This window comes from Cololabis saira, chromosome 19 (genome assembly GCF_033807715.1).
Source record: "Cololabis saira isolate AMF1-May2022 chromosome 19, fColSai1.1, whole genome shotgun sequence".
In the NCBI taxonomy this organism is placed as follows: Eukaryota; Metazoa; Chordata; class Actinopteri; order Beloniformes; family Belonidae; genus Cololabis; species Cololabis saira.
In genome coordinates this window covers 15,589,778-15,613,736 of record NC_084605.1, presented here as the reverse complement: position 1 = coordinate 15,613,736, position 23,959 = coordinate 15,589,778, and the positions used below count along the sequence as shown (strand labels likewise).

The following is a 23,959-nucleotide window of genomic DNA, read 5'->3' as shown; positions in this document are numbered from 1 at the left end:
GTGAAATATTTCCATCTGTTGGAGTTATTTTGGCTGCAGATACTCTAAAAGGTGATTCAAATTACAATTGTTATTAATTAGCATAATATACCCATTTAGATGCTAGACTCTTCTTTTAAATAAATGATTTTTTTTTTAATTACCATTATTATAAGATTGAATTAGTAGACCATTATTAGACTGGTGCTACTTTATTTAATAATGAAAATATAAATGCACTTCTTTTAAATAGCAAGAGCATGAGGTGTTTCAGTGAGGATCTCAATTATTTCTCTCTTTAAGAAAATCAGGTCATAAAAGACCAAGTGACCCGGATTACACGGAGTAATCTGGAGATTAACTGCCAGGATCTGTGACCACTTTTGCTTCTATTAGCTGAAGCAGATTCTTTTTTTAAATGTCACTTTTGTCTTTAAACAATTCACCACCTGTGCCTACACATAAGCTTAGCAATGTTGTTATCCTTGTGTCATTTTGTGCTGGCACCATTACGCTGGAGCAGTCCCACCGGAGTCAGCGGGAAATTAATGAAAAACTCTAAAATGTATTCACTTCTTTGTTTAAGAAAAGAGCTTGTAAAGGGAGAGCCGATGTTATTTATTCATGTACAGTAATATCCACAAGTTAAGTCTGAAACAGCAAAGTCCCTTCGAGGAAACTGAGACGACGTAAAACCAGCCACGGTGGCCATCGATGCGGACGCACACGGTGTGATTGATTTACTGTAGCACCAACGTAACTGCTGCTTCACTGCGGTGAAACGTTCTCAGTCTTCAGTCTGATGTGTAGTTCATAGTTGCATGTGAAAGTCTGCAGGTGACAGTCCTGGTCCGTTCTTCTGAGCCTCTACGTGGCCTCTTCTGCGCCATCGTTGGGGCTCTGCTGCTTGATATACTGGTGGAGCAGGGCAGAAAGGTGGGCCGGGTGCCGCTGCAGCATGGAGGATGTCTGGGAGGTCAGCATGGTCAACCCGCTGACCAGCTCGCCCTGGACCACGGTCACCGACGGCAGTCTGGAGTAACTCACCACACCCTGCGCACTCAGCAGCGACTTTTCTATGCAGGCTCCTGCAGAGATGAACAAGATACAACAGTTTACAGTTCTGCTCAATGTGCCCGTTGTTACACACGCAAACAGCAAGCAAAGCAGGCAACCAACACTGCAAATGGTTTACACGCGTATGCTACCGTAGAGCCATGACACCCACTGGCTGTCCTGCTGCACATGTTTCTATTTCAAACCAGGGCTGGGGATCGATTAGAATGTCAAGAATCGAGTCGATTCCGATTCTTAAGATTCAGAATCGATTATCAAGATTTGGTTCAATCCGATTCGATTCGGATTTGGGTTAGTGTTATTAAAACAGTTTTTTGAGCTTTTGCATGAATAATATGACTGTGTCGTTTTGCAACATATTAACACTGGTATTATATTGAGATTCAACAGCAAATGCTAATGACGACTGTAAGGACCAATCACCTCCCAGAATGCTGATATAACTGCTTTCAGAAACATCGTGTGGTGAAGAATTACGAAACAGATCCAGGACAGCAAACAGAGGACGTATGAAATCGGTTTTATTCTTTCCCAGATTCCGTTTTTATTTTTTCAATTTTCGGTCTTTTTCGGGTTTGAGAATTTGGTTTTTAGCATTTTATGCAAATGTAACCCCAATACAGTATATAAAGTAATGAAATATAGACAATTTATGCAATTATAACTGAAAACTTTAATGTTTTCATACCTTTAAACATATTTAAAGGCAAAAACATGGCACCAGTTATTCTCGTGTCCAACAAAACATCCTTTTTCGGACATAAACACAAAAATACCAAAAGTTGTCATGTAATGATGGGGGGAGAAAAAAATTAATTAATTAAAAAAAAATAAATAAAAATAAATAAATAAAAAAATAAAATAAAACAAATCGATCTTTAGACATACCGATCGATTTTTAGGAATTTATAGGAAAATCGATTTAGAATAGGAAAATCAATTTTTTCAACACAGGCCTATTTCAAACTACTCCTTAGTAGATTCTAGTTGCCTGGCAGCATATCAATAACTTTTCCCCCATAAATGGGATGTGTTCGTTGCTACAAGCAGCTCTGATCGTGAGGAGAGAGAGAGAGGTGACACTTGCAACACAACAGTTAGCCAAAGTATGCCACTTAATGCGAGCAGTCACATTTTTGGAAGCCATCAATAATTGACTGTACTGAACCAGAGGAAATTTCGACATCTCAGTAATGTGGTTCAGGATGTCACGTGATCATATGCCACAGTTTCATGACGGCTTCATTGTTTACCCTCAGCGCAGCCCCTGTGCTGAAGTTCATCTTGGGACAACACCGTGACTACAGATAACCTGACAAAGGCAGTGGAAGAGAAGCGCAGTGTTTCCCCTACCATTATATAGGCCTGGCGGGCCCGCCAGGCCAACGAGACCCCCCGCCAGGCCTAAAAAAAAATAATCAATGATCATTTACGTTTTGGAGCGCCTCTGCAGCGCTGTTCTGCAACGGGAGTCAACCTGCTTCGTTGCTCAGTAAGCCTGAATTATGGTTCGGCATTAAATCGACATAGAGTCTACGCCGTAGAGTACGGCGTAAGATTCGCGGCGACGTGCACTGTACGGCCGCTGGCCGCGTACCCTACGCCGTAGGCTTTGCGTTGGTGTAACGCGGAACCATAAATCAGCCTTAACGACGCGAGTACCGCTGCTGAGAGCGGTACTCTCGCATATTATTATACATTATGGGTGTATAGAGTTTGTAGCTAGCCAACTATGGCGCCGGCCAAAAAAAGAAAAAATATGGCGGGCGACAGACAACATGATATAAAGAAATGTTTCTGCCAGGTACGTTTGTTTGTGTTTGCATGAGACGCTGCAGGGAAGCATGAAGGAAAAAACAGCCCGACGACACACCAGGCGTCCGCAGGGTCCTAGCGCCAGAACACGTGTGAGCGTCAAGACTGATTTATGGTTCTGCGTTACACTACCGCAGAACCTACGCGGCGACACGCACCGTACGTTGCACGTCACCGCGTACCCTACGCCGTAGGTTCTGCTTGTTGTTTAGCTTACATTTTTGTTCTGAATCTTTTTTTGGTAAGCAATAATGATGAAAATAACACAGACAATAGATTGTCTTTCCACTAGAACCACTAAAGGTTCATTTTTTCCCCAGTCAAATGCATGTAACTCTGTTATAACAAAACGGGGGAAAAAAAATCTTCTACAACGTTTAAATTATTTATAACTGATATAATCTCAATTGTGAATAGGGATGTTTTGTGGCATATGCCGTCAGCACAAGCTTTTCATAGAGATCCCTCTGAAATATCTAGAAAAGATGTGCTCAATGCTCATATGGGGTCAGACCAGCACACTGCAGCCTTTCAGGCCGATGACACTTTGGTTAAAGGTTAGATGAAGTCTAATGATTTCATTGAAGTGATATCATTCACCAATATAGGCCTACAATGATTTTTAATGTAAAACTTTGTTATATTGCTGCATATAACATGTCCAATATGCCGTCCCACGCGCCTCGTCTGTTTAGGGTTTTTTCGGTGGGTACGACCGGGCCTGAAATTTTTTTTAGGGGAAACACTGGAAGCGGATATTGCCCCATTTCCTAAGCTGTGCAAGACAAAAGGCATACTGGGACGTAAGGACGAAACCTGGTGTAGAGAAGAAAAAAAAAATCCAACAACCTGGGCTAAGTGTGTGCATTTAAAAAGGCAGAAGAAAAACTGTGACTTTGTTTTTTCACCCATCTGCACAGTAAAATATTCTGTGGTGATCGGCTGCCTGAAGTTTCTGCTAATGTTTGAGCTACTCTTCCCAGCAAGCTATCCAACTGTCCCTGCATCAGTCTGCAGCTGAAAATGCCCAGCGGACATCTGCAGGCACTTGACAAATCTGAACTCTGAGCTCATCTCCTCAGCAAAGCAACAGAGCAGAGCTCTGAGCTGACAGGTGAGAGGACACATCCTACATCCAACTCCACAGCCCCATAAACCAATTAATGTCCGATAACCACGTGGTTGGATAACATTTTATCAATACTAGTACCAGTGTTGATTCAGCTTATTGATTCATTTCTTTATCAATTCCAGCTATACACCTTAACAGGTTTTTAGCCTCAACAGAAGCGCTTTTGTGTCTCGTAACACACCTGCGGGTTAGTTGTCTCTTATGTTTCATTTACTGTGTATGAGGCCTGGGCGGTATTAGGGGAATACCGTATACTGTCTGTGTCTAAAAATAGCAGCAGTATCATTTTCAATACCGTCATGAAAAAATGCAATGGACTTATATAAGAGATAACAATTAAATATCAAATAAAAGTCATTTAATGCCTAAAATTGATTGTATGTCCAGTAGCACTTATGTGTGGTTGAATTTTCAGTTTTAATTAAATAGTTGAATATGTTTTAGCCTACATTTTGAGACTTTCCATAAAGTTTATGAACGTGATGTCATCACCTGACAGCGGAGGGGAGAGAGACGCACTGGGAGAGAGAGGGGGAGAAAGATGGCAGGTCGCGCACCGAGTGACTTGGTGTCAAAAAACAAAACGACCTTGAACTAACAAAGTCAATAAAAACTGCAATTCTAAAAAAGCTGGGGGCCAAGTATGAATCTGATTCAGTGCGCAAATTAATGCGAAAGTGCACTTTCCTCGACCCTCGTTACCGCGGGGGATATGAGACTGATGATAACGCACTGGCTGAAATCAAGGCTGAATTACAGGCTGAGATCGTGAGCTTAGAGGGACAAGCACCAGCAGCAGTGGCATCAGAATCCAAGAGACAGAGGCACAACCCGAACCCCCACGGAAAAAGATGTCTCTGGGAACCCTCCTGCAAAAACGACCCGCTGCAGCGGCAGGTTTACTTTTAAAACGGTCTAGGAGTAAAGCCTGATTTACGGTTCCGCGTTACACCAATGCAGAGCCTACGCCGTACGGTGCACGTCGCCGCGTAACCTACGCCGTCGATTTAACGCGGAACCATAAATCAGGCTTTACGGTAATGTGAAGTGCGCCTGCCAAATCCTGTCGGCGCCGACATGATCTTAATTGATTTGTGCGCGACTGTTGTATTTGCACTTTTTTATAAGCTGCATTTGTTGTTAATAAAAGTTGTTAATATTAAGCATGTTATGTTGTTATTGTTCAGTAATAGTGTTTGGTATTCAGTTTGTGAACGGTGAAGGCTCAAGCCAACAGTTTGGTAATACCGAGGCTTACGTCATCATTTTTAATTAGTCACGGTAATACCGTATACCGGGGTAAAATGTGGAGGAAGTTTGAGGGTATCAAAATTTGGATACCACCCAAGCCTACTGTGTATCTTCGGGGCCCATCTGCAAACACAAAGTAATCAATATGTTCAGAGACACACCGCTCTGCTACAGTAAATTTGAATCCAGCTTTGAGAAGAAAACAGTTTTTGATTTTGCCTCTAAATCTATGGTTTGATTGATATATTAAATTATATTGAATCATTATTTCTTATTTCATGAGTTTTGTATTTCTTTTTGGGTATTGATTCTTTATCAGCAGACGTCAAAACTCTGGACACATCTAATCATTCATTTTGAATGAGCAGCGGTTTTATAAAGCATGTAACAGTAACAAGTGTTAGTTGGGCATTACAAAGCTCTTCCTTTGCATCACACAAGAAACGTACCGAGGAGAATCATCTGTGGGCTGGCCCTCAGAGCTGACAGCATCTCCTTCACCTTCGGTTCTTTACTGACAAACAGAACCGTTGGACCGATGAACAGAGGAGTCATGTTGCAGTAAACGGATTCACTCAGAAACGACCTCATCACCTCAAAAGGAACATATGAAAATAACATAAGTTTAAAGATTTAACAAGAAACTGAGTGACAAGATGTGAGTTTTGTAGACAGTAACAGTTTAATAATGTGCTTAAGCATCTAAAGCTAAATAGTCATGTAATCGAGAGTTGCTTAAATATTTCTTTCAAATGCCAGACAGTGAGACATCAAGAGAATTTCATTAAAATAATTTCTTCTTTGTTTCATTAATCAGCTCACAGTAATTAACTGAAAGTGTAACATTGCATATGAGGTTATATCAGCCTTACCTGGTTGGGGAAGAACTTGACACTGATGCCATGTTTGTAAAGTCTTTGCTTGAGAGTGATCATGTCTTCAGCATTGCTTCCACTGTTCTGGACCACAGCGACCATTTTATGATCCTGGAACACCTTCTTTAAATCCCTCTTCAAAAGTAACACGAAACCACTATCCTGATGGAAACAAAGAGAGAAGATGTTAAGAGTAAAACTACAAATGTTCAGTTTCAAACAGGGAAGATACAAGGTGGCCCTTTCCTTGTGAAGCAGAATTATGGGTAAAGTTTACAGAGATCACCACAACGTTGAAGTAAAAGTAATATATACATTATATATGAACAAATATGCATATGTACTATGTACTATACACCGTCTTAAAATAATGGCCTAAGTAATATTTATCTAAGTTTTTCAGAAAACAGAAATTAGAATAAACAAAATATTATATTCCATAGTGGAAAATTCTTTGTAATTACTACAAAAAAAGATTTGTAAATAATGTTAGTTTTTTTTTTGTAAATATTAAGTAAAGAAACTTTGTTCCGAGCTTTTGTGAGGAAGATTTTAGTAGTTTGCAGATGCAGTGATGTGATGTGAGGAGGTTGTAGTTTGCAGGTGCAGTGATGTGAGGAGGTTGTAGTTTGCAGGTGCAGTGATGTGAGGAGGTTGTAGTTTGCAGGTGCAGTGATGTGAGGAGGTTGTAGTTTGCAGGTGCAGTGATGTGAGGAGGTTGTAGTTTGCAGGTGCAGTGATGTGAGGAGGTTGTAGTTTGCAGGTGATGTGAGGAGGTTGTAATAGTTTGCAGTAGTAATGCACCGATTGTTCGTTAACCGAAATTGTTCGGTAACCGAAATTGTTCAGCCGAAAATGGTAAAAAAAACACTTTCGGTGTTCGGTGGAATAAGTGGGAAAAAAAAACGAACAATCAATAACGGCGTTGTAATAGAAGGAAATAGACTGGCCGCTCCCGCAACGGTTGCGCACCACAAACATAAATCGTTGGCCAACCAAAAAGTAACCACATAAGAATTTTACCTAACATTCACCAGGAGGTGGAACCAAAACAACATAATGCTGCGAAATTAAAACATGTTCAGTTTTTTATGTTCAATAAATATTTTCTACCTTGTAATTTTGTAAAAGATTTTTTTCTTTGAAAAGCATGCCTAAATCAAATGTATTTGATTTATGCAATGGTGAAAAAATTGGCAAAATAAATGAAAAACTGCGAAGAACCATGTTCGGTATTGTTCGGTATTCGGCCAAGTGTTTATTATTATTTTCGGTTTCGGCCACAAATGTTCATTTCGGTGCATCACTAGTTTGCAGGTGATGTGAGGAGGTTGTAGTTTGCAGGTGATGTGTGAGGAGGTTGTAGTAGTTTGCAGGTGATGTGTGAGGAGGTTGTAGTAGTTTGCAGGTGATGTGAGGAGGTTGTAGTTTGCAGGTGCAGTGATGTGAGGACGTTGTAGTTTGCAGGTAATGTGAGGAGGTTGTAGTTTGCAGGTGCAGTGATGTGAGGAGGTTGTAATAGTTTGCAGGTGATTTGAGGAGGTTGTAATAGTTTGCAGGTGATGTGAGGAGGTTGTAATAGTTTGCAGGTGATTTGAGGAGGTTGTAATAGTTTGCAGGTGATTTGAGGAGGTTGTAGTTTGCAGGTAATGTGAGGAGGTTGTAGTTTGCAGGTGATGTGTGAGGAGGTTGTAGTAGTTTGCAGGTGATGTGTGAGGAGGTTGTAGTAGTTTGCAGGTGATGTGTGAGGAGGTTGTAGTTTGCAGGTGCAGTGATGTGAGGAGGTTGTAGTTTGCAGGTGCAGTGATGTGAGGAGGTTGTAGTTTGCAGGTAATGTGAGGAGGTTGTAGTTTGCAGGTGCAGTGATGTGAGGAGGTTGTAGTTTGCAGGTGATGTGAGGAGGTTGTAGTTTGCAGGTGATGTGAGGACGTTGTAGTTTGCAGGTGCAGTGATGTGAGGACGTTGTAGTTTGCAGGTAATGTGAGGAGGTTGTAGTTTGCAGGTGATGTGAGGAGGTTGTAGTTTGCAGGTGCAGTGAGGAGGTTGTAGTTTGCAGGTGATGTGTGAGGAGGTTGTAGTAGTTTGCAGGTGATGTGTGAGGAGGTTGTAGTAGTTTGCAGGTGATGTGAGGAGGTTGTAGTTTGCAGGTGATGTGAGGAGGTTGTAGTTTGCAGGTGATGTGAGGAGGTTGTAGTTTGCAGGTGATGTGAGGAGGTTGTAGTTTGCAGGTGATGTGTGAGGAGGTTGTAGTAGTTTGCAGGTGATGTGAGGAGGTTGTAGTTTGCAGGTGATGTGTGAGGAGGTTGTAGTAGTTTGCAGGTGATGTGTGAGGAGGTTGTAGTTTGCAGGTGATGTGAGGAGGTTGTAGTTTGCAGGTGATGTGAGGAGGTTGTAGTTTGCAGGTGATGTGTGAGGAGGTTGTAGTAGTTTGCAGGTGATGTGTGAGGAGGTTGTAGTAGTTTGCAGGTGATGTGTGAGGAGGTTGTAGTTTGCAGGTGCAGTGATGTGAGGAGGTTGTAGTTTGCAGGTGCAGTGATGTGAGGAGGTTGTAGTTTGCAGGTAATGTGAGGAGGTTGTAGTTTGCAGGTGATGTGAGGAGGTTGTAATAGTTTGCAGGTGATGTGAGGAGGTTGTAATAGTTTGCAGGTGATGTGAGGAGGTTGTAGTTTGCAGGTAGTGTTAGGAGGTTGTAATAGTTTGCAGGTGATGTGAGGAGGTTGTAGTTTGCAGGTGATGTGAGGAGGTTGTAGTTTGCAGGTGATGTGAGGAGGTTGTAGTTTGCAGGTGCAGTGATGCGAGGAGGTTGTAGTTTGCAGGTGATGTGAGGAGGTTGTAGTTTGCAGGTGATGTGAGGAGGTTGTAGTTTGCAGGTGATGTGAGGAGGTTGTAGTTTGCAGGTGATGTGAGGAGGTTGTAGTTTGCAGGTGATGTGAGGAGGTTGTAGTTTGCAGGTGATGTGAGGAGGTTGTAGTTTGCAGGTGATGTGAGGAGGTTGTAGTTTGCAGGTGATGTGAGGAGGTTGTAGTTTGCAGGTGATATGAGGAGGTTGTAGTTTGCAGTGATGTGAGGAGGTTGTAGTTTGCAGTGATGTGAGGAGGTTGTAGTTTGCAGGTGATGTGAGGAGGTTGTAGTTTGCAGGTGATGTGAGGAGGTTGTAGTTTGCAGTGATGTGAGGAGGTTGTAGTTTGCAGTGATGTGAGGAGGTTGTAGTTTGCAGGTGATGTGAGGAGGTTGTAGTTTGCAGGTGATGTGAGGAGGTTGTAGTTTGCAGTGATGTGAGGAGGTTGTAGTTTGCAGTGATGTGAGGAGGTTGTAGTTTGCAGGTGATGTGAGGAGGTTGTAGTTTGCAGGTGATGTGAGGAGGTTGTAGTTTGCAGTGATGTGAGGAGGTTGTAGTTTGCAGGTGCAGTGATGTGAGGAGGTTGTAGTTTGCAGTGATGTGAGGAGGTTGTAGTAGTTTGCAGGTGATGTGTGAGGAGGTTGTAGTTTGCAGGTGCAGTGATGTGAGGAGGTTGTAGTTTGCAGGTAATGTGAGGAGGTTGTAGTTTGCAGGTGATGTGAGGAGGTTGTAGTTTGCAGGTGCAGTGATGTGAGGAGGTTGTAGTTTGCAGGTGATGTGAGGAGGTTGTAGTTTGCAGGTGATGTGAGGAGGTTGTAGTTTGCAGGTGATGTGAGGAGGTTGTAGTTTGCAGGTGATGTGAGGAGGTTGTAGTTTGCAGGTGATGTGAGGAGGTTGTAGTTTGCAGGTAATGTGAGGAGGTTGTAGTTTGCAGGTGATGTGAGGAGGTTGTAGTTTGCAGTGATGTGAGGAGGTTGTAGTTTGCAGTGATGTGAGGAGGTTGTAGTTTGCAGGTGATGTGAGGAGGTTGTAGTTTGCAGGTGATGTGAGGAGGTTGTAGTTTGCAGTGATGTGAGGAGGTTGTAGTTTGCAGGTGCAGTGATGTGAGGAGGTTGTAGTTTGCAGTGATGTGAGGAGGTTGTAGTTTGCAGGTGCAATGATGTGAGCAGGTTGTAGTTTGCAGGTGCAGTGATGTGAGGAGGTTGTAGTTTGCAGGTGCAGTGATGTGATGTGAGGAGGTTGTAGTTTGCAGGTGATGTGAGGAGGTTGTAGTTTGCAGTGATGTGAGGAGGTTGTAGTAGTTTGCAGGTGATGTGAGGAGGTTGTAGTTTGCAGGTACAGTGGTGTGAGCAGGTGAACACCGGGGTCTTACCTCCTGCACCAGCGTGGTTTCAGGCGGGTAGGCGTCCGGAGGAACAGGTCGGGGAGGAGGGATGTACTTTGTGACCGCCAGGAGCTTCTGCTTCAGGAAGTGAATAGGTTTCCTGTGGCGTGTGACAGCCTTCGAGCCGTGCCGAACCCCCTGGGTCAGAGGCAGCCATCCTGCAAACCAAAAACAGAGTTACTGTTCTGAGCGACGCGCTGCGGAGCTGACACCGGCTGACTGGAACAGGACTCTTAGTCAACACATCTGCTTCTGAAAACATAAAAAGAGGATTCCTAACGCGTTACAGACAGAAAACGGATGCCAGAAATAAAGTATTTACTATATATTACCCTGTTTTGGCAGGAATCTTGCACACAAGGTCGCCGCCATCTTTTGACGTTTCTCCGGAAGTGACGAAAAACTTATGTTTCGTTCAAGTCCAGTTGGACAAAACTAAAATCCTACAAATAAGCAAAGAAATCCATCCTGAACTGATCGATTTAGTTTTGCTAACTTCATTCAGATTATATTTAATCAATTTAATAATTAAGTAAAAAAATGTTCCAAATTATTTGTAGCTGGAGACCAAAATGTTACTGAAAATATTAACATAATTACAACAGACTTGAATGCATCATGACACACGTGATTTTAAATATCATTTAAATTACGTTGCACATACAACTGTAAAGGTTTATTTTCCTAAATGTGAGTATGAAGATATCAATTTTAAAACATTCTTCCTCAGTTCCAGCTTTAAAAATCTGACTTTTTGTTCAAAAGCGCAATTTTGCGTAACCTGTTACGTCAGGTGACAGTTACGTCAGAGCAGAGTCTTGACCAGCATGAGCCGCATACTCAGTACGAATGTATTAAGACATTTCAGTGTATTTGGTGTAAAGCTGCCCTCTCACGTCTCCCTGGCAGCGGGAAACCAAGGCGTTTTTGCTCTGAATCTCTGCAGAACATCCACGACTGACAGTACCAGCATGGACCTGAGTAACATGAGGAAGAAGTACAAAGGAGATGAAGAGGTGAGCAGCAGTCACAACATGCAATCAGCTGGATCGGGATACACTGCTGATCGATTAAACTAGTCTGCATGCTGTGTAACTGCAAGGTCACTGAGCTTTAAGGTACAATGTTATTGTACTGAGAACTGTTTGAGACTAATCACGCTTAGACTTGGATACAAGTCTGCCTGTAAGGAGCTGGCATGTGTTTTTGTAACCTCCATGTGTCCACTAGGACCGACATAATTAAGAAGAGCTTAATCAAGAAACCCTGGATCTCTGTTTTATTTATTATTTATTGGATCCCCATTAGTCCGCATAAATATGAAGACTATTGAATGAATGAATGAATGAATGAATGAATGAATGAATGAATGAAGTTTATTCAGTCATTGCAACACAAAACAACACCAAAAAAACATTGTACACAGCATTAACTTTTCATACAAAACCAAAAAAATGTGTTGAACAATAACTGAAAAGGCATAGGCAGAAGCAAACTGCTTATAATGCTTATAATTATATATGCTATTCTTCCTGGGATCCACATTAAATCATACAATTAATCAACAATACAGCATTTTGTACAAATAATTACATACTGTAGATCAATTAACCTGAAAATATTAACATATATTTCTCAGTGCATATGAACATTAAATAATAATAATAATAATAATATGAACATTGAAAAATTAACATGAATGTATTCCTTTAACGTAGTTTTCTAATAGACTATTGTAACAGAATATTATGTGGAAACACAGCTTCTCTCAGTTTACTTTTGAAACTAGCCATTCCTGTGGTTGAAATCAAGTGTGGGGGGAGACTGTTCCAGTGAGCTACAGCCCTGTACATAACAGACCTTTTGAGTGCGTTAGTTCTCGGTAAAGGCAAGGTGAAGTTGTTTGCTGAGGCCTGTCTAGTTCTATAATTATGTTTCTCGTTTGTCGGATGAAGTTGTAAATAAAAAAAAACAGGTTTCTGTAAGGTGTAAATCTTTTTCAAAAACATAATGAGACTATAAGCCAGTCTTTCTTCCACCTGCATCCATGTGAGTCTCCTGTGCATACTCCTGACACTTTCTCTAATAGAACAGTGCAGAGCTAGGCGTGCTGCCCTGTTTTGAGTTAGCTGCAATTTGGAAATATCTTGGAAAGTTGAGCCCAAAAGAGCAAATTGCTTATGTATGCATGAAATTAACATAGGAGCACAAGCTCCTTATGTTTTAGTGCTTTTACAGTATGTATGGTCGTCTGTTTTGTCCACAGTGCTTTGAAGAGAGCCAGCTGGTGTCTCTGGACCCCATCAAACAATTTGGAAACTGGTTCGATGAAGCTACTAAGTGTCCTGAAGTAGGAGAGGCCAATGCCATGTGCATCGCCACTGCATCCAAGTAGGTAACGCCTCCACCTGGGCTGAGAAGCTCCAGATTGTTGTCCCGGTTTTTCCCAGATGAGCTTACCTGTGTCTGCCCAGGGATGGACGACCTTCTGCCCGTATGGTTCTCCTGAAAGGTTACAGCAACGAGGGTTTCCGCTTCTTCACAAACTACGAGAGCAGAAAGGGTTCTGAGCTGGTGAGCGCTTTTCTCTGCCTGACATCCACCAGAGTTACTCTGACAGTTGAGTCTTCGTGTAATTAGCGTGCCAGAAAATATTTTATGCTTCAAGTGTAAAAGCCACAAAAATCATGATTACAGTCATTGCTAAGCTTTTGTACGCTGAAGTAAAACTGCCTTGTTTTTCCTCTTTGGGGATTTGTTCAGGTGCTTTACTCAAGACTTCACTAAGAGCTTTATCAAGACGCTGCTCTAAATTAGTTGTGTATTTCTTGTATTATATTCTATAATTAGTTTATTTCGAAAAACAATTTATCAAACATTATTGTTGAAATTGCTGACCCTGATTATTTCCAACAGGGACTTTAATCTGCTAAAATATGCCTCAGCTACTTGGTCATAAATCATTTGTTGACTCCTTGCTTAATAAACTAATATCTTTACATTTTACACTTCTTGTCAGAAAAATGTCTCTTTTTTTTTGAGTGTTTTATAATATTTTATGAATCAAATCAAGAAAGATATTTATAAAAAGTGGAATGTTTAGTCATATACAGTAATTTATGTTATTTATTTTGTTTTCCTTTGGTTAGGATTTAACAAAAAGGATTTTAAAACATTTGCCTTTGCCTTATGTCATTTTCCTTTTTAATCAAAATCCATAAAAAGTAGCAAGATGTTGATTCAAGATGTTACTTTTGTTATACATAGACGATACACGGGGCATTTATGTCAATTATCTGAGCACAACAATGTTCATTTTTATTATTTTCTTAATTGTATACAGCATTTTTATTTATTATTATTAAGAAAGGTTGATCTAGAAAAGTGTGCATCAACTCTCACATTTAAAATAAAAGATGTTGGTGAGCAGCGGGAAAAGAGGCCATGGAGGATAATGATTTTTAATTATTACCACAAAGCTCTGGTTTCCAGCACATTCAGAGTTGATTGAGGAGTTTACAGCCTGATTTTCTGCTTTTACTTTTTGACGTCTAATTGGTTTTGTGTCCACAGGAGAGTAATCCACACGCATGTCTGGTCTTCTACTGGGAACCGCTGAACAAACAGGTGGGGCAACTTTAAACTTGCTGTTAACGTCTTTCATCACTGCTTCTCTTTTTTTCTAGTTGGTTTATTCCCACTTGTCTTTGTAGATCCGTATCGAGGGCTCAGTGGAGCGGATCCCCTACCAGAAATCCTGCGACTACTTCCACTCGCGGCCGAAGAGCAGCCAGATCGGAGCGGTCGTGAGCCGACAAAGCACCCCGGTCCTGAACAGAGACGTAAGATCCACAACGGCACACACACGGGCCCTAAGTAGCACACACTATCTCAACGTCTCAACTTCTACACTTTCTTTCAGTATCTGAGGCAGAAAAATGCAGAACTGGAGGAGAAGTACAGGGACGGAGAAGTGCCCATGCCTGACTACTGGTATGTACTACTGTTTGTTTAGAGTTTGATCTGGTTCTTTCTTTATTGATGTCCTCGTGTGCGGCAGCTGTTCTTGGCTCTACACGCACTCACGCTCCTCATGTAATCATCAAAGATGCTAACTGCACATAATCAGGGTAAGCGGGGGGCCCAGAACTGAAAAAAAAAAAAAAAATTTATTCTCATTAAATTATGGAATCATTTTTCAAAATGTTTCAAAATATGCTTATTTGTGGAAAAAATATGTAGTATTTGAGTTACATAAAAGCTTGTTATTTGTTTTCTTCCTAATTGTCCTTGTGGTCAAGAACCCCCAACACAAAAATGTTTTGGCCCCTGATCAAAATTTGATGTTATCATTTAATTCAACCATTAGAATGGTCAAAATGTCCGGTCAGCACAAGTCCGATGCTCAGAAAAGAAGAGAAAAGAGAAGAAGAGAAGAAGAAAATAGAGGCCTCAGAGGTTCTCTACACAAATATTTTAAAAAGGGTGGTGACGGTGAAGCTGGAATCAATAAAGTCAGCGTAGAGCAAGGTAAGAAACAGCACAGCCAACGTTTACCAACCTTGTAACTTAACCTAACTGGCTAACTCTAATTTTAACGTCCATTAGCTTGTATAAAAACTGGAAGAGCAGAGGGAGAGGAGAGGAAGAGGGAGAAGGAGAGATCCGGGCGCAGGGGGGCCCATCTTACATTATTTTGTCCGGGGCCCTGGCAAGACTGTCAGGTGGCCTGACTGAATCCATCATATTCTGATAAATATTACAGATTAAAACTCGATAACCTACCTTTTTTTTTAAATTCATTATTCCTTATTTTTAGACCTGAAAATAAAAATAGCTGAGAAATGAGATATTACTCCAGGAAAATTATGGATTTTTTTTTTCCTCTCAACTTTTATTTAAATTTGAGTATCTGATAAAAATCTGATAAAAGTCCCTTTCCTCACACATGACTGATAAACACTGTTTATATGTAATGATATATATAATATACACTGTTGCCAGTAAAGATGGAATAATCTTATTCATTCTTTCTTTATTTGCAATCGTTTCATGACAAGATGTGAGAAAAAGTTGAATTCCAACTTTCGAGGCAACAGTCTGTTTTATCGTCTTTCCCTAAAATAATGTCTCCGGTCAAACTGATAGGAAACTCTGCCGGTGGTTGCTATAGCGATGCATATAACAGAAAAGTGTTTCAAGTCAGGTTCAGCTGGACTTGAGCGGTGTTAACCTGGTGTCAGTCTTCTCTCTTAAAAAGCATGTAAGTGCAGTGACTCGTGACGGCCTCCGTCGCCATGACGCTCTAACCATCCTCCACGTCGCCCTCACAGGGGCGGCTACGTCGTCAAGCCGGCTCTGATCGAGTTCTGGCAGGGGCAAACCAACAGGCTCCACGACCGCATCGTTTTCACCAAGAAGAAGGAGGAAGGACCGGGAGAGTTTGAGCACGAAGCAGAGGGGGGCTGGGTGTACCAGCGGCTGTCTCCGTGACAACCACCTCAGCAGACCGGGACGCCCAGCGTTTTATGTCACACTTTGACGGGCATCATCTGAAAGTACCGCTGGGATCCATTTCATGTTTGTTTACTGTGCAACTGTACATTTTCCATGCGTCGTGAAATGAGACAATGAAGAGTGGACTAACTCGCACAGGAGAGTAAACTCCACCTGTCCCGTCAGGTAATGATTGACAGCCTGGCGTTGTTTATTAATGTTGTTGACCCTGAGCTGTGTCTGGTTCCTTCATAAGCGTGATCAGCACTTGGAAGCACAACGCTTGCTGTATTCCTGTTTGCTGTATTTGAGTTTTTTCTGGCCTGTAATTTTCTGATAAAACCCCAGAAAGCCTGACAATGCTACAATTTGTTATTGTGTTCTGTTCAGATAGAAAATCAGGACTGGTGATTTGAGCTTCTTGTTTTCTGGGTGAATTTCTGCCAAGAGAAATCAATCAATCAATCAATCAAATCAAGAAAGTGTTGATTTTAATCCCAAATAAATGTACACAGCATCCATGTTTGTACAAGTGTTGCCAGGTCAGTTTTTGTGACACGCCAGAAATGTGTTAGTGTTCAGATCGTAGCTGTTGGTGTTAAATGTTGACGGGTGTGTAAAATGAAGTACAAAACACTACAAACACCTGCAGGTATTACATGCCAAATTCCTGTGCTGAATTACACAGGAAACGACATTTTCATCAGTGGAAAACAGATGTCATTATGATGTTTGATATGAAGTCCCACACAAGTGCTCTGCGCTTTACTGATCTGTGGAAGCTGTAGTCTGATTCGGTCGACTGGTTATGTTCCAACTCAACCTTGATTACATTTTGCATGCTCAGACGACCTGCACTGCACTTTTTAAACACATCCAAGTCCTCTTAGAAATCACTTAAAACAAATGTAGTCTTTTGTCGTCTTATGGACTTAACAGCCTGTTTCTTTCACTTTCATTTATTAGCTGTTGCATTTCATTCTGGTTTCTTATCAGGAAATTATAAGGAAACACGGGGCCTGTGAAGCAGGTTATATTGAGCAGCTGACTCCAATTTAACATTGACTGATTGTGTCTTTAACAAGTTTAAAAGAGCCAAAATTGTCAGATGTGCCAACTTGAGTGTCTTTTACCCTTTCAGGAGGAGATTGTTTCATTCTGGACTTGAAATAACTGTGTAATTTAAGTAATAAAGTTGAATTTGTGTCAGCGGCCTGAGAGCATCTTTGGCCAGCAGGTGTCAGCAACACGACAGCTGGACCAGCACCCCTGGGTGTCCGGTGTCGGGGTCAACTCCATCACCATGGCAACAGAACCTGTCAGCGGCTCAGGTGAAGTGAACAGCTCGATAACCTGAAGGATTGATCTCGGAGATCAGTCTACTTCAAGCAGCCACCGTCCCCGGTCTGAAGCCTCTACTGGACGAACACGTCTTTATATCAACACATTTGTTTATTTAAAACAGAATTATCCCACAACAGACTTTAATAAAACTGACAATCAACGTGGAAGCGGGCAGTTCAGGTAACAATTTACAAGATTCATTCATAAAACGTTTGATTATCTGGGATTTTATCCATAGAAAAGCCCATTTAGCACAGTTTAAACCAACTTTTTTCAATCAAAATAAAAACAGTAGTAGACAGCATTAGACCTGTAAGCAGCCACAAAAACACGGGGTTCATTGATTTGATGAATAGACTAAGAGACTTTCTTAGGAAGTTTATCTTATGTTTTCATTTTGTAACCAAATAAAGGAAGAGCTTGCTGGAGTGTCCGCCATCAAATCTTGCATTCAAATTCTGAAGTAATAAAACTGACAATGCTTTCTTGAAGTTAATGCATTTTCAACTGATTTTTTGAGACATAAAAAGAAGCGCCATTTATGAAATATTAAAAAAAAAAAAAAAAAAAGAATTACAATAATGTGACTTAAATCACAAGGGTGGCCTCCGTCATGTCAGTGTACATTTGTTAAAATACAAAACAGCAGTCTGCGCTGAGGACATACAGGTAATGTTGGATTAAACGCGGTGAAATCAGGAGAACTGCTCCCAGCTCTGTTCTGTGAACGTCTAAAGGTTTGTTTACTGATACCATTTGCTTATTAAGGTGTGGGTCCAGTGGTTACAGTGTCTATCTGGGTGTGGTGCGTGTGCTTTTAGGCTTTTAAAGCCCTCTTCAAAGCTTTCATTAAGGTGACACTGATTTATGACACATTTATGATCAAGTATGTGTTTCTTTTGCATCTCGCCAGTCTATTTTTTATGATTTTCGTCACTGAGGTTGTGCTCTGCAAACAGAGTGGGGTTCTCAGCCAACGTGGCTCGAACTTTACTCTTTTCCTTGAAGCGACCGGAGTGGGAGACCTTGACGTGGCGGCCCTTGGTTGCAGATTTGTCAACAATCTTCTCCAGCCTGGCACTTAACTGGCTGTCCATGTGCTCCGAAGGGGTGCTTAGCTGATCCTTGTTTCCATTGTTGCTTCCATACTCCGCTGGGATCTCATACAAAACTTTGGATTCAGACTTCTTTTTGCGTAAGAAGGTCAGCTTCCACCAGCTGGGATCAGCCATGGCAGCCACGGAGACGCGAGGACGGACCTACAGGAAGTAAAGTGCACAGTTAGGACTGCAGAGGTTATTTGAAACTCACTGCTACCATATCTACATCTGGGATTAACATAAAATCCAATCAGCTGATTATAAAGGTTCCTCTTCAGCAGGGGCGCCTCCAAAAATGTTTCATAGGGGGGGGCCAGATGGGGCCACTTAAATTCTTGGGGTGGACACCAAAACTAAAAGCCTTCATTACAGGATTGTATTATACTGTTGTAGTATAAGGGCTCAGAAATACTTAAAAAAACGCCTACTGATATACTTGGGTTTATTACGGTAGAGTATTAGGGCCATGCAAGAGAAAAAATATTTGAGAGGGGAAGATTTTTTTTTATTGTGCACTTCGAGAAAAAAGTCGAAATGTCGAGAAAAAAGTCGAAATGTTGAGATTAATGTTGAAATACAATTTTGTGAATAAAGTTGAAATTTCGAGGATAAAGTTGAAATACATTTCATCTTTTTTCTCGAAATTCTACTTCAACATTAATATCTACATTTCGACTTTTTCCTTGACATTTTGACTTTTTTCTCGACATTTCGACTTTTTTCTCGAAGTGCATAATGAAAAAAAAATCTTCTTCCTCTAAAATATTATTTTTATTTTTCTCCTGCCTGGCCCTAATACTCTTCCGTAGGGGTGGCCAGTGGGGAGGCCAGCAAATTTGTAGGAGGGGCCGTGGCCACCCTTGGCCACCCCCTGGTGACGCCACTGCTCTTCAGCGTACAACTCTTGTCTATCTCTGACTGTGGGTTTGAGTAGCAATGATTCAGAATTGGCATATATTTAACTGCTTTGGATCTGACAATGGATCACATGTACACACACGCATTTATTAGGTTTCTGCATCTTAACCTGGCTTAAATGTACCTGAGCTGACTTGTTGTGCCAGTTTTGGGCCATCATGAGGCCACAAGACAAAGGTGTAATGAGAAGCATTTTCCTCCTTTACATACACAAGTACACATGAATTATACATGATGAGATTTCAGCTTTACTTGCAGTAAACACAGGAAGAACTTTGAGAATAACTCCAGCATAATTTTCCTGTAAAGTGCACCGTTGACACATTTATGCAGCATCTAAACAGGAGGATTTATCTATTTTGTAGCACAGACCTGAGAACAAATCCCAATTGCATAAGATCATTACAGTGAGAAGCCTTAATTCAAAGTGAGCTTCACACACAGTCACATGATTAAGGCATTAATATTTATAATGAAATTAAAAGCAGTGGAGACAGTGTCTCCGGGTTCAGAGGTGTCTGGACTAGGTCCTCCCACAAGGAAAATGTGTATTGGGATGACATGGAAATGTTTTCCAGATCTATTACCGAAGAAATAGGCACTGCATGGGACTGAAAACAAAACAGACCAACCAGTCTGTTATCAACATAAAGTCCAGAAGCCAGGCTCTGCTGTGATATGGGGTCGGATCATTGCCCTCGCTGAACTCTTTTAAACAAGTGAAAGTCTTGTGAACCGTGACAAGGATGACACCATACACACTATGTGCTTCATTAACTGGTAATGGCAGAATGCCTTTAGTTGTGATGAGGAACTCTACCAAGCTTTACTATCCCCACTCTTTTGGGAAGGTTTACAGGAAGGGTTACGGGCCTGCAATGCAAAAAACAGTGCTTACTGTATCTGTAAGATGAAGTCAAAGTACAGTAAATGTAAATTTAGTATTTTCCCAACTTTTCCTGATTTGTTGTTGGATATGACCCATATGATTTAGTTAAGCTTCAGAGTCTCCTAAACAGTGTGGTTATGATTGATGGCGCAGGTGTGTCTTCAAGGTGTGCCTTCCTGATATCAGTGATGAATATGCTCCCACTGGTGAGAATATCAGGCCTGTGTAATAAAACCAGAACTACGTGCAAAACCACCATTCAGGAAATAGCAGGTATTTGTACGTGTTTATCTTACCATCTGATCTTAAACTAATGAAATTCCCAAATGTGCTATCAGCAGAGGCTGTCGGTGATGGTCGCCGTCTCTGACTGTCCTGACTTTAAACTCACAGAGCTGCTGGCATGAACGGCTGACTGATCCCAACTTTTTCTTCTTTTTTTAATTTATTGGTACAAACCAAATAGTTTGGAGCCAAGCAGCATGGACTCCATCCTGATTCTGATCAAATTTCCCCAGGGGACATGTAGTGGCAGTAGCCCGACCACATCAGCCATGACCAGTGCAAACTGCGTGACCAATACTGTCCAACGACTGCCTTTCCAATGATAGTTACATCCACTAGACTAATGCTTTTCAGTTAGGGTCTTCAAGTACCACTGCCCTGCATGTTTTAGATGTTTCCCTGCTCCAGCACACCTGGCTAAACTTAGGGAGTCATTTCCAGACGTACATGCGAAAGAGGTGATGCATTCATGTGCAACAGGTGTGTTGGCACAGGGAAGCACCTAAAAACATGCAGGGCAGTGGTACTGGAAGACTGGGACAGAGAATGTAGATGTGGCTGTAGTGTAGCTCAGGAGACCCTTTTTCAAAGAGAGAGTGCTGGTTTACTCCTCAACTTCCCCAGTTCCCATGCTAAAGCATAATCGGGAAAGATCATGAAACCTACATGGCCCTAAATGTGCTTCACCCTTGTAAATCATTCTGGATAAAAGTACCTGCTTAATGAGTGCGCTGTAATCAAACCTCAGCCAAAAGAACACGAAACAGTAAAATGAACACTAAGTGCCTGATTTACTAAAGGTTTGCATGCGTAAAAACGTGTGCAAACTTGACATCACCCGCAAACCAAAGTGCCAGCTGATCTACTAACGGCGTGCAAAGAGGACTACGCCTCTCAAATGAGCAAAATAGCACACGCTATTCATTTAGTACTTTTGCCCTGATGAATAATCAATATGGGGCGTACCTGCCAGAAATCCTAAATACTGGGAGGGGAAAATGCAAATAGGTTAATTTACCACACGCAATGAGATTTACCAAGCCTGAAAGTTATTGCGGGGATTGTGATCGCGTCTGTATTTAATACGTTCGAAAGGAAGGTGCTAATCTGCCCAGCATTACGCACCGATGGCTGCTGTCATTGTGGCAAGGAGGCGACATCGCCAAAATCAAAGAATACGCAGAGAGAGTCTTTATTCTGCTGCATGCTATTTTAAAAATGGTTGCACAAGTTTTATTAAAAGCCACTTTTTCTTTAGTTCTTCGCCTTATATCTTGCCACCTTCTTTTAACCTCATCTGCCGTTCTTTTTGTCTTACCAACTGCCTTTATTCTATCGCAGATTTTCTCCCATATTGCGTTTCTTTTGGTAATGTTTAAATTTCTTTGCTGTAGAGAATGAATGTGTTTATTTGCCTCTTCCACTAATATCTCTAACTCCAACTCGTCAAATTTCATTTTGCGCTTGCGACTATCCTGCTTTCCATCCAGACTCTCCATGGCGCAAACCTTAGACACGCAACACCTCATTTAAATACTGCTGTTTGCACCTGTTATCAATTGCGCACGCAATCTTAGTTGATCACCCGCAAAACACACAACAACAGCACATGCAAACTTTTTCAGTGCACACGCAATTTAGTACTCTTTGGCCCGGTTTCACAGACAAGGCTTATATCAAGCCAGGAGTAGGCCTAAGTCAGACTAGTAAAGCTAGGTCATTTAAGTGGCTTGCATGAGCGTGGCTTATATTTGTCTTAGTTAGTCCCAGACTGTGGAGTCCTGGAGTAAGCTTAAATGAGAACACCTCATTAGCTTAAGTGGGAGCACAGTCTGTTAGCCTAATGGTGCTCACAAAAACCTGGAATGGAATTGAGGACAGTTTTGCTGGAGGGAATTTTGACACCAAACATGGTTGAAGCTAAAAGAACACGCTCAAAGAACTATACTGAGTATGAAAAAAAACTCTACTTAAACAAATTTTGGGAAATCATGCTGTTATTGAAAGTAAAGGGCATAGTGCTGCTGTTGAACATAAGAAGAACAATGCTTGGGCTGCCATTTGCAGTGAATTCAATGCAAATTAAAATGTAACCACACTTTTGTATCTAACGGTGTTCTTTTCCCAGAGGATATTATTCTAACCCTGGTGGAAGAGCCAGTGCACAGTGACTGTGCACCCTCCACATCTGGCATGGCATCCCAGAGAAAAGATGCTGCCAAAACCTTCCAGCAGAGACCAAAAAGGATGTCAATGCATGAAAAGTTAGCCTTAGAAGTTCATGAGCAGAAAATGAAATATCTGAAAGAAGAGCATGACATGAAAATGAGAATTCTATAGGTCGAATTGGATATGAAATTAGAAGAGAGAGTTGTTCAAAGAAAGATGCATGAGATAGCTATGTAATGTAATGAAATACACTTGACAAGAGTGTGAGTATTGTAGTCACCACAACCTAAATTTTAGGACAGCCTTGGTTGAGTTTCTCATTTAATTTTTCAGCACACTATTGCACTGCAATGTGAAAGCAGCTCTGAGTGCAAGTCCTTGTTGGACTGGCATGGGCACATCTGAATCATTCTGGTCTTCCATTGGAGGGTCAGGACAATTATACTGCTTTAGGTAGTTGTACAGCTTCAGGTAGTTGTGCAGCACAGCTGTAGCAATGATCACCTTGCAGCATCTTCTTGGCTCAAAATGAAGTGTATTGCATAAACACTGGAATTGATGTGTCCACACCCCAAACATACGCTCGACCATCCCTCTAGTGCGAATATGAGCTCTGTTATATCTTTGCTGCTCAGTTGTTGTGGGATGTGGCCAAGGTGTGAATAAATAGGAACTCTGCGCATATGCACTGTCACCAAGTAGTATTCCGCTATGTTGCCCTCTCTTAAACTGAGCACACAATGAAGAGTTGTGAAAAATCCTTGAGTCATGTGTTGCCCCCTTCAAACGGGCGACAATGTTTGAAAACTCTAAATTGGGAGTGCATACAGCCTGAACATTGATGGAAAACCAGTTCTTACGGTTCCTGTACTCCTCAGCATCAGGAGTTGATGGACACTTGATTTCAACATGACATCCATCAATACAGCCAATCACTCCTGGGAAGTTCCCATATTCGTAGAATCACGATTTATAGTTGGTTTGCTCAGCAGCATCAGGGAACTTAATGTACAGATTTCTCAGTTCACAAATGGCACTGCAGACATTGTGAACTATTCTAAACACTGTTGCTTTGCTGACACCAAACAAATCAACAGTTTCACGATGAAAGGTTCCAGATGCCAAGAATCTCAAAGTGATCAGAACTTGGATAGAACTGGGTACAGGCCTTCCTCTTTGAGACATGGAGGAAAGTCTAGGCTCAAGCAAAGTAATCATCTCCAGTACATCTTCTTTGTACATACGAAAGCGGTTTCGGAAAGTTATTTCATCAAACTGATTCAATGGATGACTCCTATCCACAAGTATTTGTCTGGCTGGCCTCTGTAGCGAATATTGGTCTTCATTTAGATATTCCAAATACTCCATGCTCCCAAAACATCTGTGCTCCCTTTCACAAACAGGAC

At 41.5% G+C, this 23,959-nt stretch overlaps 3 protein-coding genes across 3 annotated transcripts; 1 reads left to right on the top strand and 2 right to left on the bottom strand.

The window, feature by feature from the left end:
• Positions 1 to 731: 731 nt before the first annotated feature.
• On the bottom strand, positions 732 to 10,833 carry mrpl10 (mitochondrial ribosomal protein L10). Its single transcript, XM_061709363.1, has 5 exons — positions 10,685 to 10,833; positions 10,341 to 10,510; positions 6,127 to 6,291; positions 5,704 to 5,848; positions 732 to 1,067 (listed from the first exon to the last, which is right to left on the bottom strand). The coding sequence occupies exons 1-5, from the start codon at positions 10,722 to 10,724 to the stop codon at positions 847 to 849; spliced, it is 741 nt and encodes a 246-aa protein (XP_061565347.1). The 5' UTR covers positions 10,725 to 10,833; the 3' UTR covers positions 732 to 846.
• Positions 10,834 to 11,062: 229 nt separating this feature from the next.
• Positions 11,063 to 17,056, top strand: pnpo (pyridoxamine 5'-phosphate oxidase). Its single transcript, XM_061709362.1, has 7 exons — positions 11,063 to 11,368; positions 12,619 to 12,743; positions 12,827 to 12,926; positions 13,926 to 13,979; positions 14,066 to 14,194; positions 14,275 to 14,345; positions 15,686 to 17,056. The coding sequence occupies exons 1-7, from the start codon at positions 11,180 to 11,182 to the stop codon at positions 15,843 to 15,845; spliced, it is 828 nt and encodes a 275-aa protein (XP_061565346.1). The 5' UTR covers positions 11,063 to 11,179; the 3' UTR covers positions 15,846 to 17,056.
• Positions 17,057 to 18,106: 1,050 nt separating this feature from the next.
• prr15lb (proline rich 15 like b) lies at positions 18,107 to 19,367 on the bottom strand. The gene is made up of 2 exons (XM_061708109.1): positions 19,335 to 19,367; positions 18,107 to 18,451 (listed from the first exon to the last, which is right to left on the bottom strand). The coding sequence occupies exons 1-2, from the start codon at positions 19,365 to 19,367 to the stop codon at positions 18,107 to 18,109; spliced, it is 378 nt and encodes a 125-aa protein (XP_061564093.1).
• Positions 19,368 to 23,959: the final 4,592 nt, after the last annotated feature.

Coding starts and splice junctions, on each gene's coding strand:
- mrpl10 (XM_061709363.1), bottom strand. CDS start 10,724: ATGGCGGCGACCTTGTGTGCAAGATTCCTGCCAAAACAGG. Junction 6,292..10,340: donor AAACCACGCTGGTGCAGGAG/GTAAGACCCCGG, acceptor TGTTTCCATCAG/GATAGTGGTTTCGTGTTACT. Junction 5,849..6,126: donor TCAAGTTCTTCCCCAACCAG/GTAAGGCTGATA, acceptor GTTCCTTTTGAG/GTGATGAGGTCGTTTCTGAG.
- pnpo (XM_061709362.1), top strand. CDS start 11,180: ATGAGCCGCATACTCAGTACGAATGTATTAAGACATTTCAGTGTATTT. Junction 12,927..13,925: donor GCAGAAAGGGTTCTGAGCTG/GTGAGCGCTTTT, acceptor TTGTGTCCACAG/GAGAGTAATCCACACGCATG. Junction 14,346..15,685: donor GTGCCCATGCCTGACTACTG/GTATGTACTACT, acceptor TCGCCCTCACAG/GGGCGGCTACGTCGTCAAGC.
- prr15lb (XM_061708109.1), bottom strand. CDS start 19,367: ATGGCCCAAAACTGGCACAACAAGTCAGCTCAG. Junction 18,452..19,334: donor GGCACAACAAGTCAGCTCAG/GTACATTTAAGC, acceptor TACTTCCTGTAG/GTCCGTCCTCGCGTCTCCGT.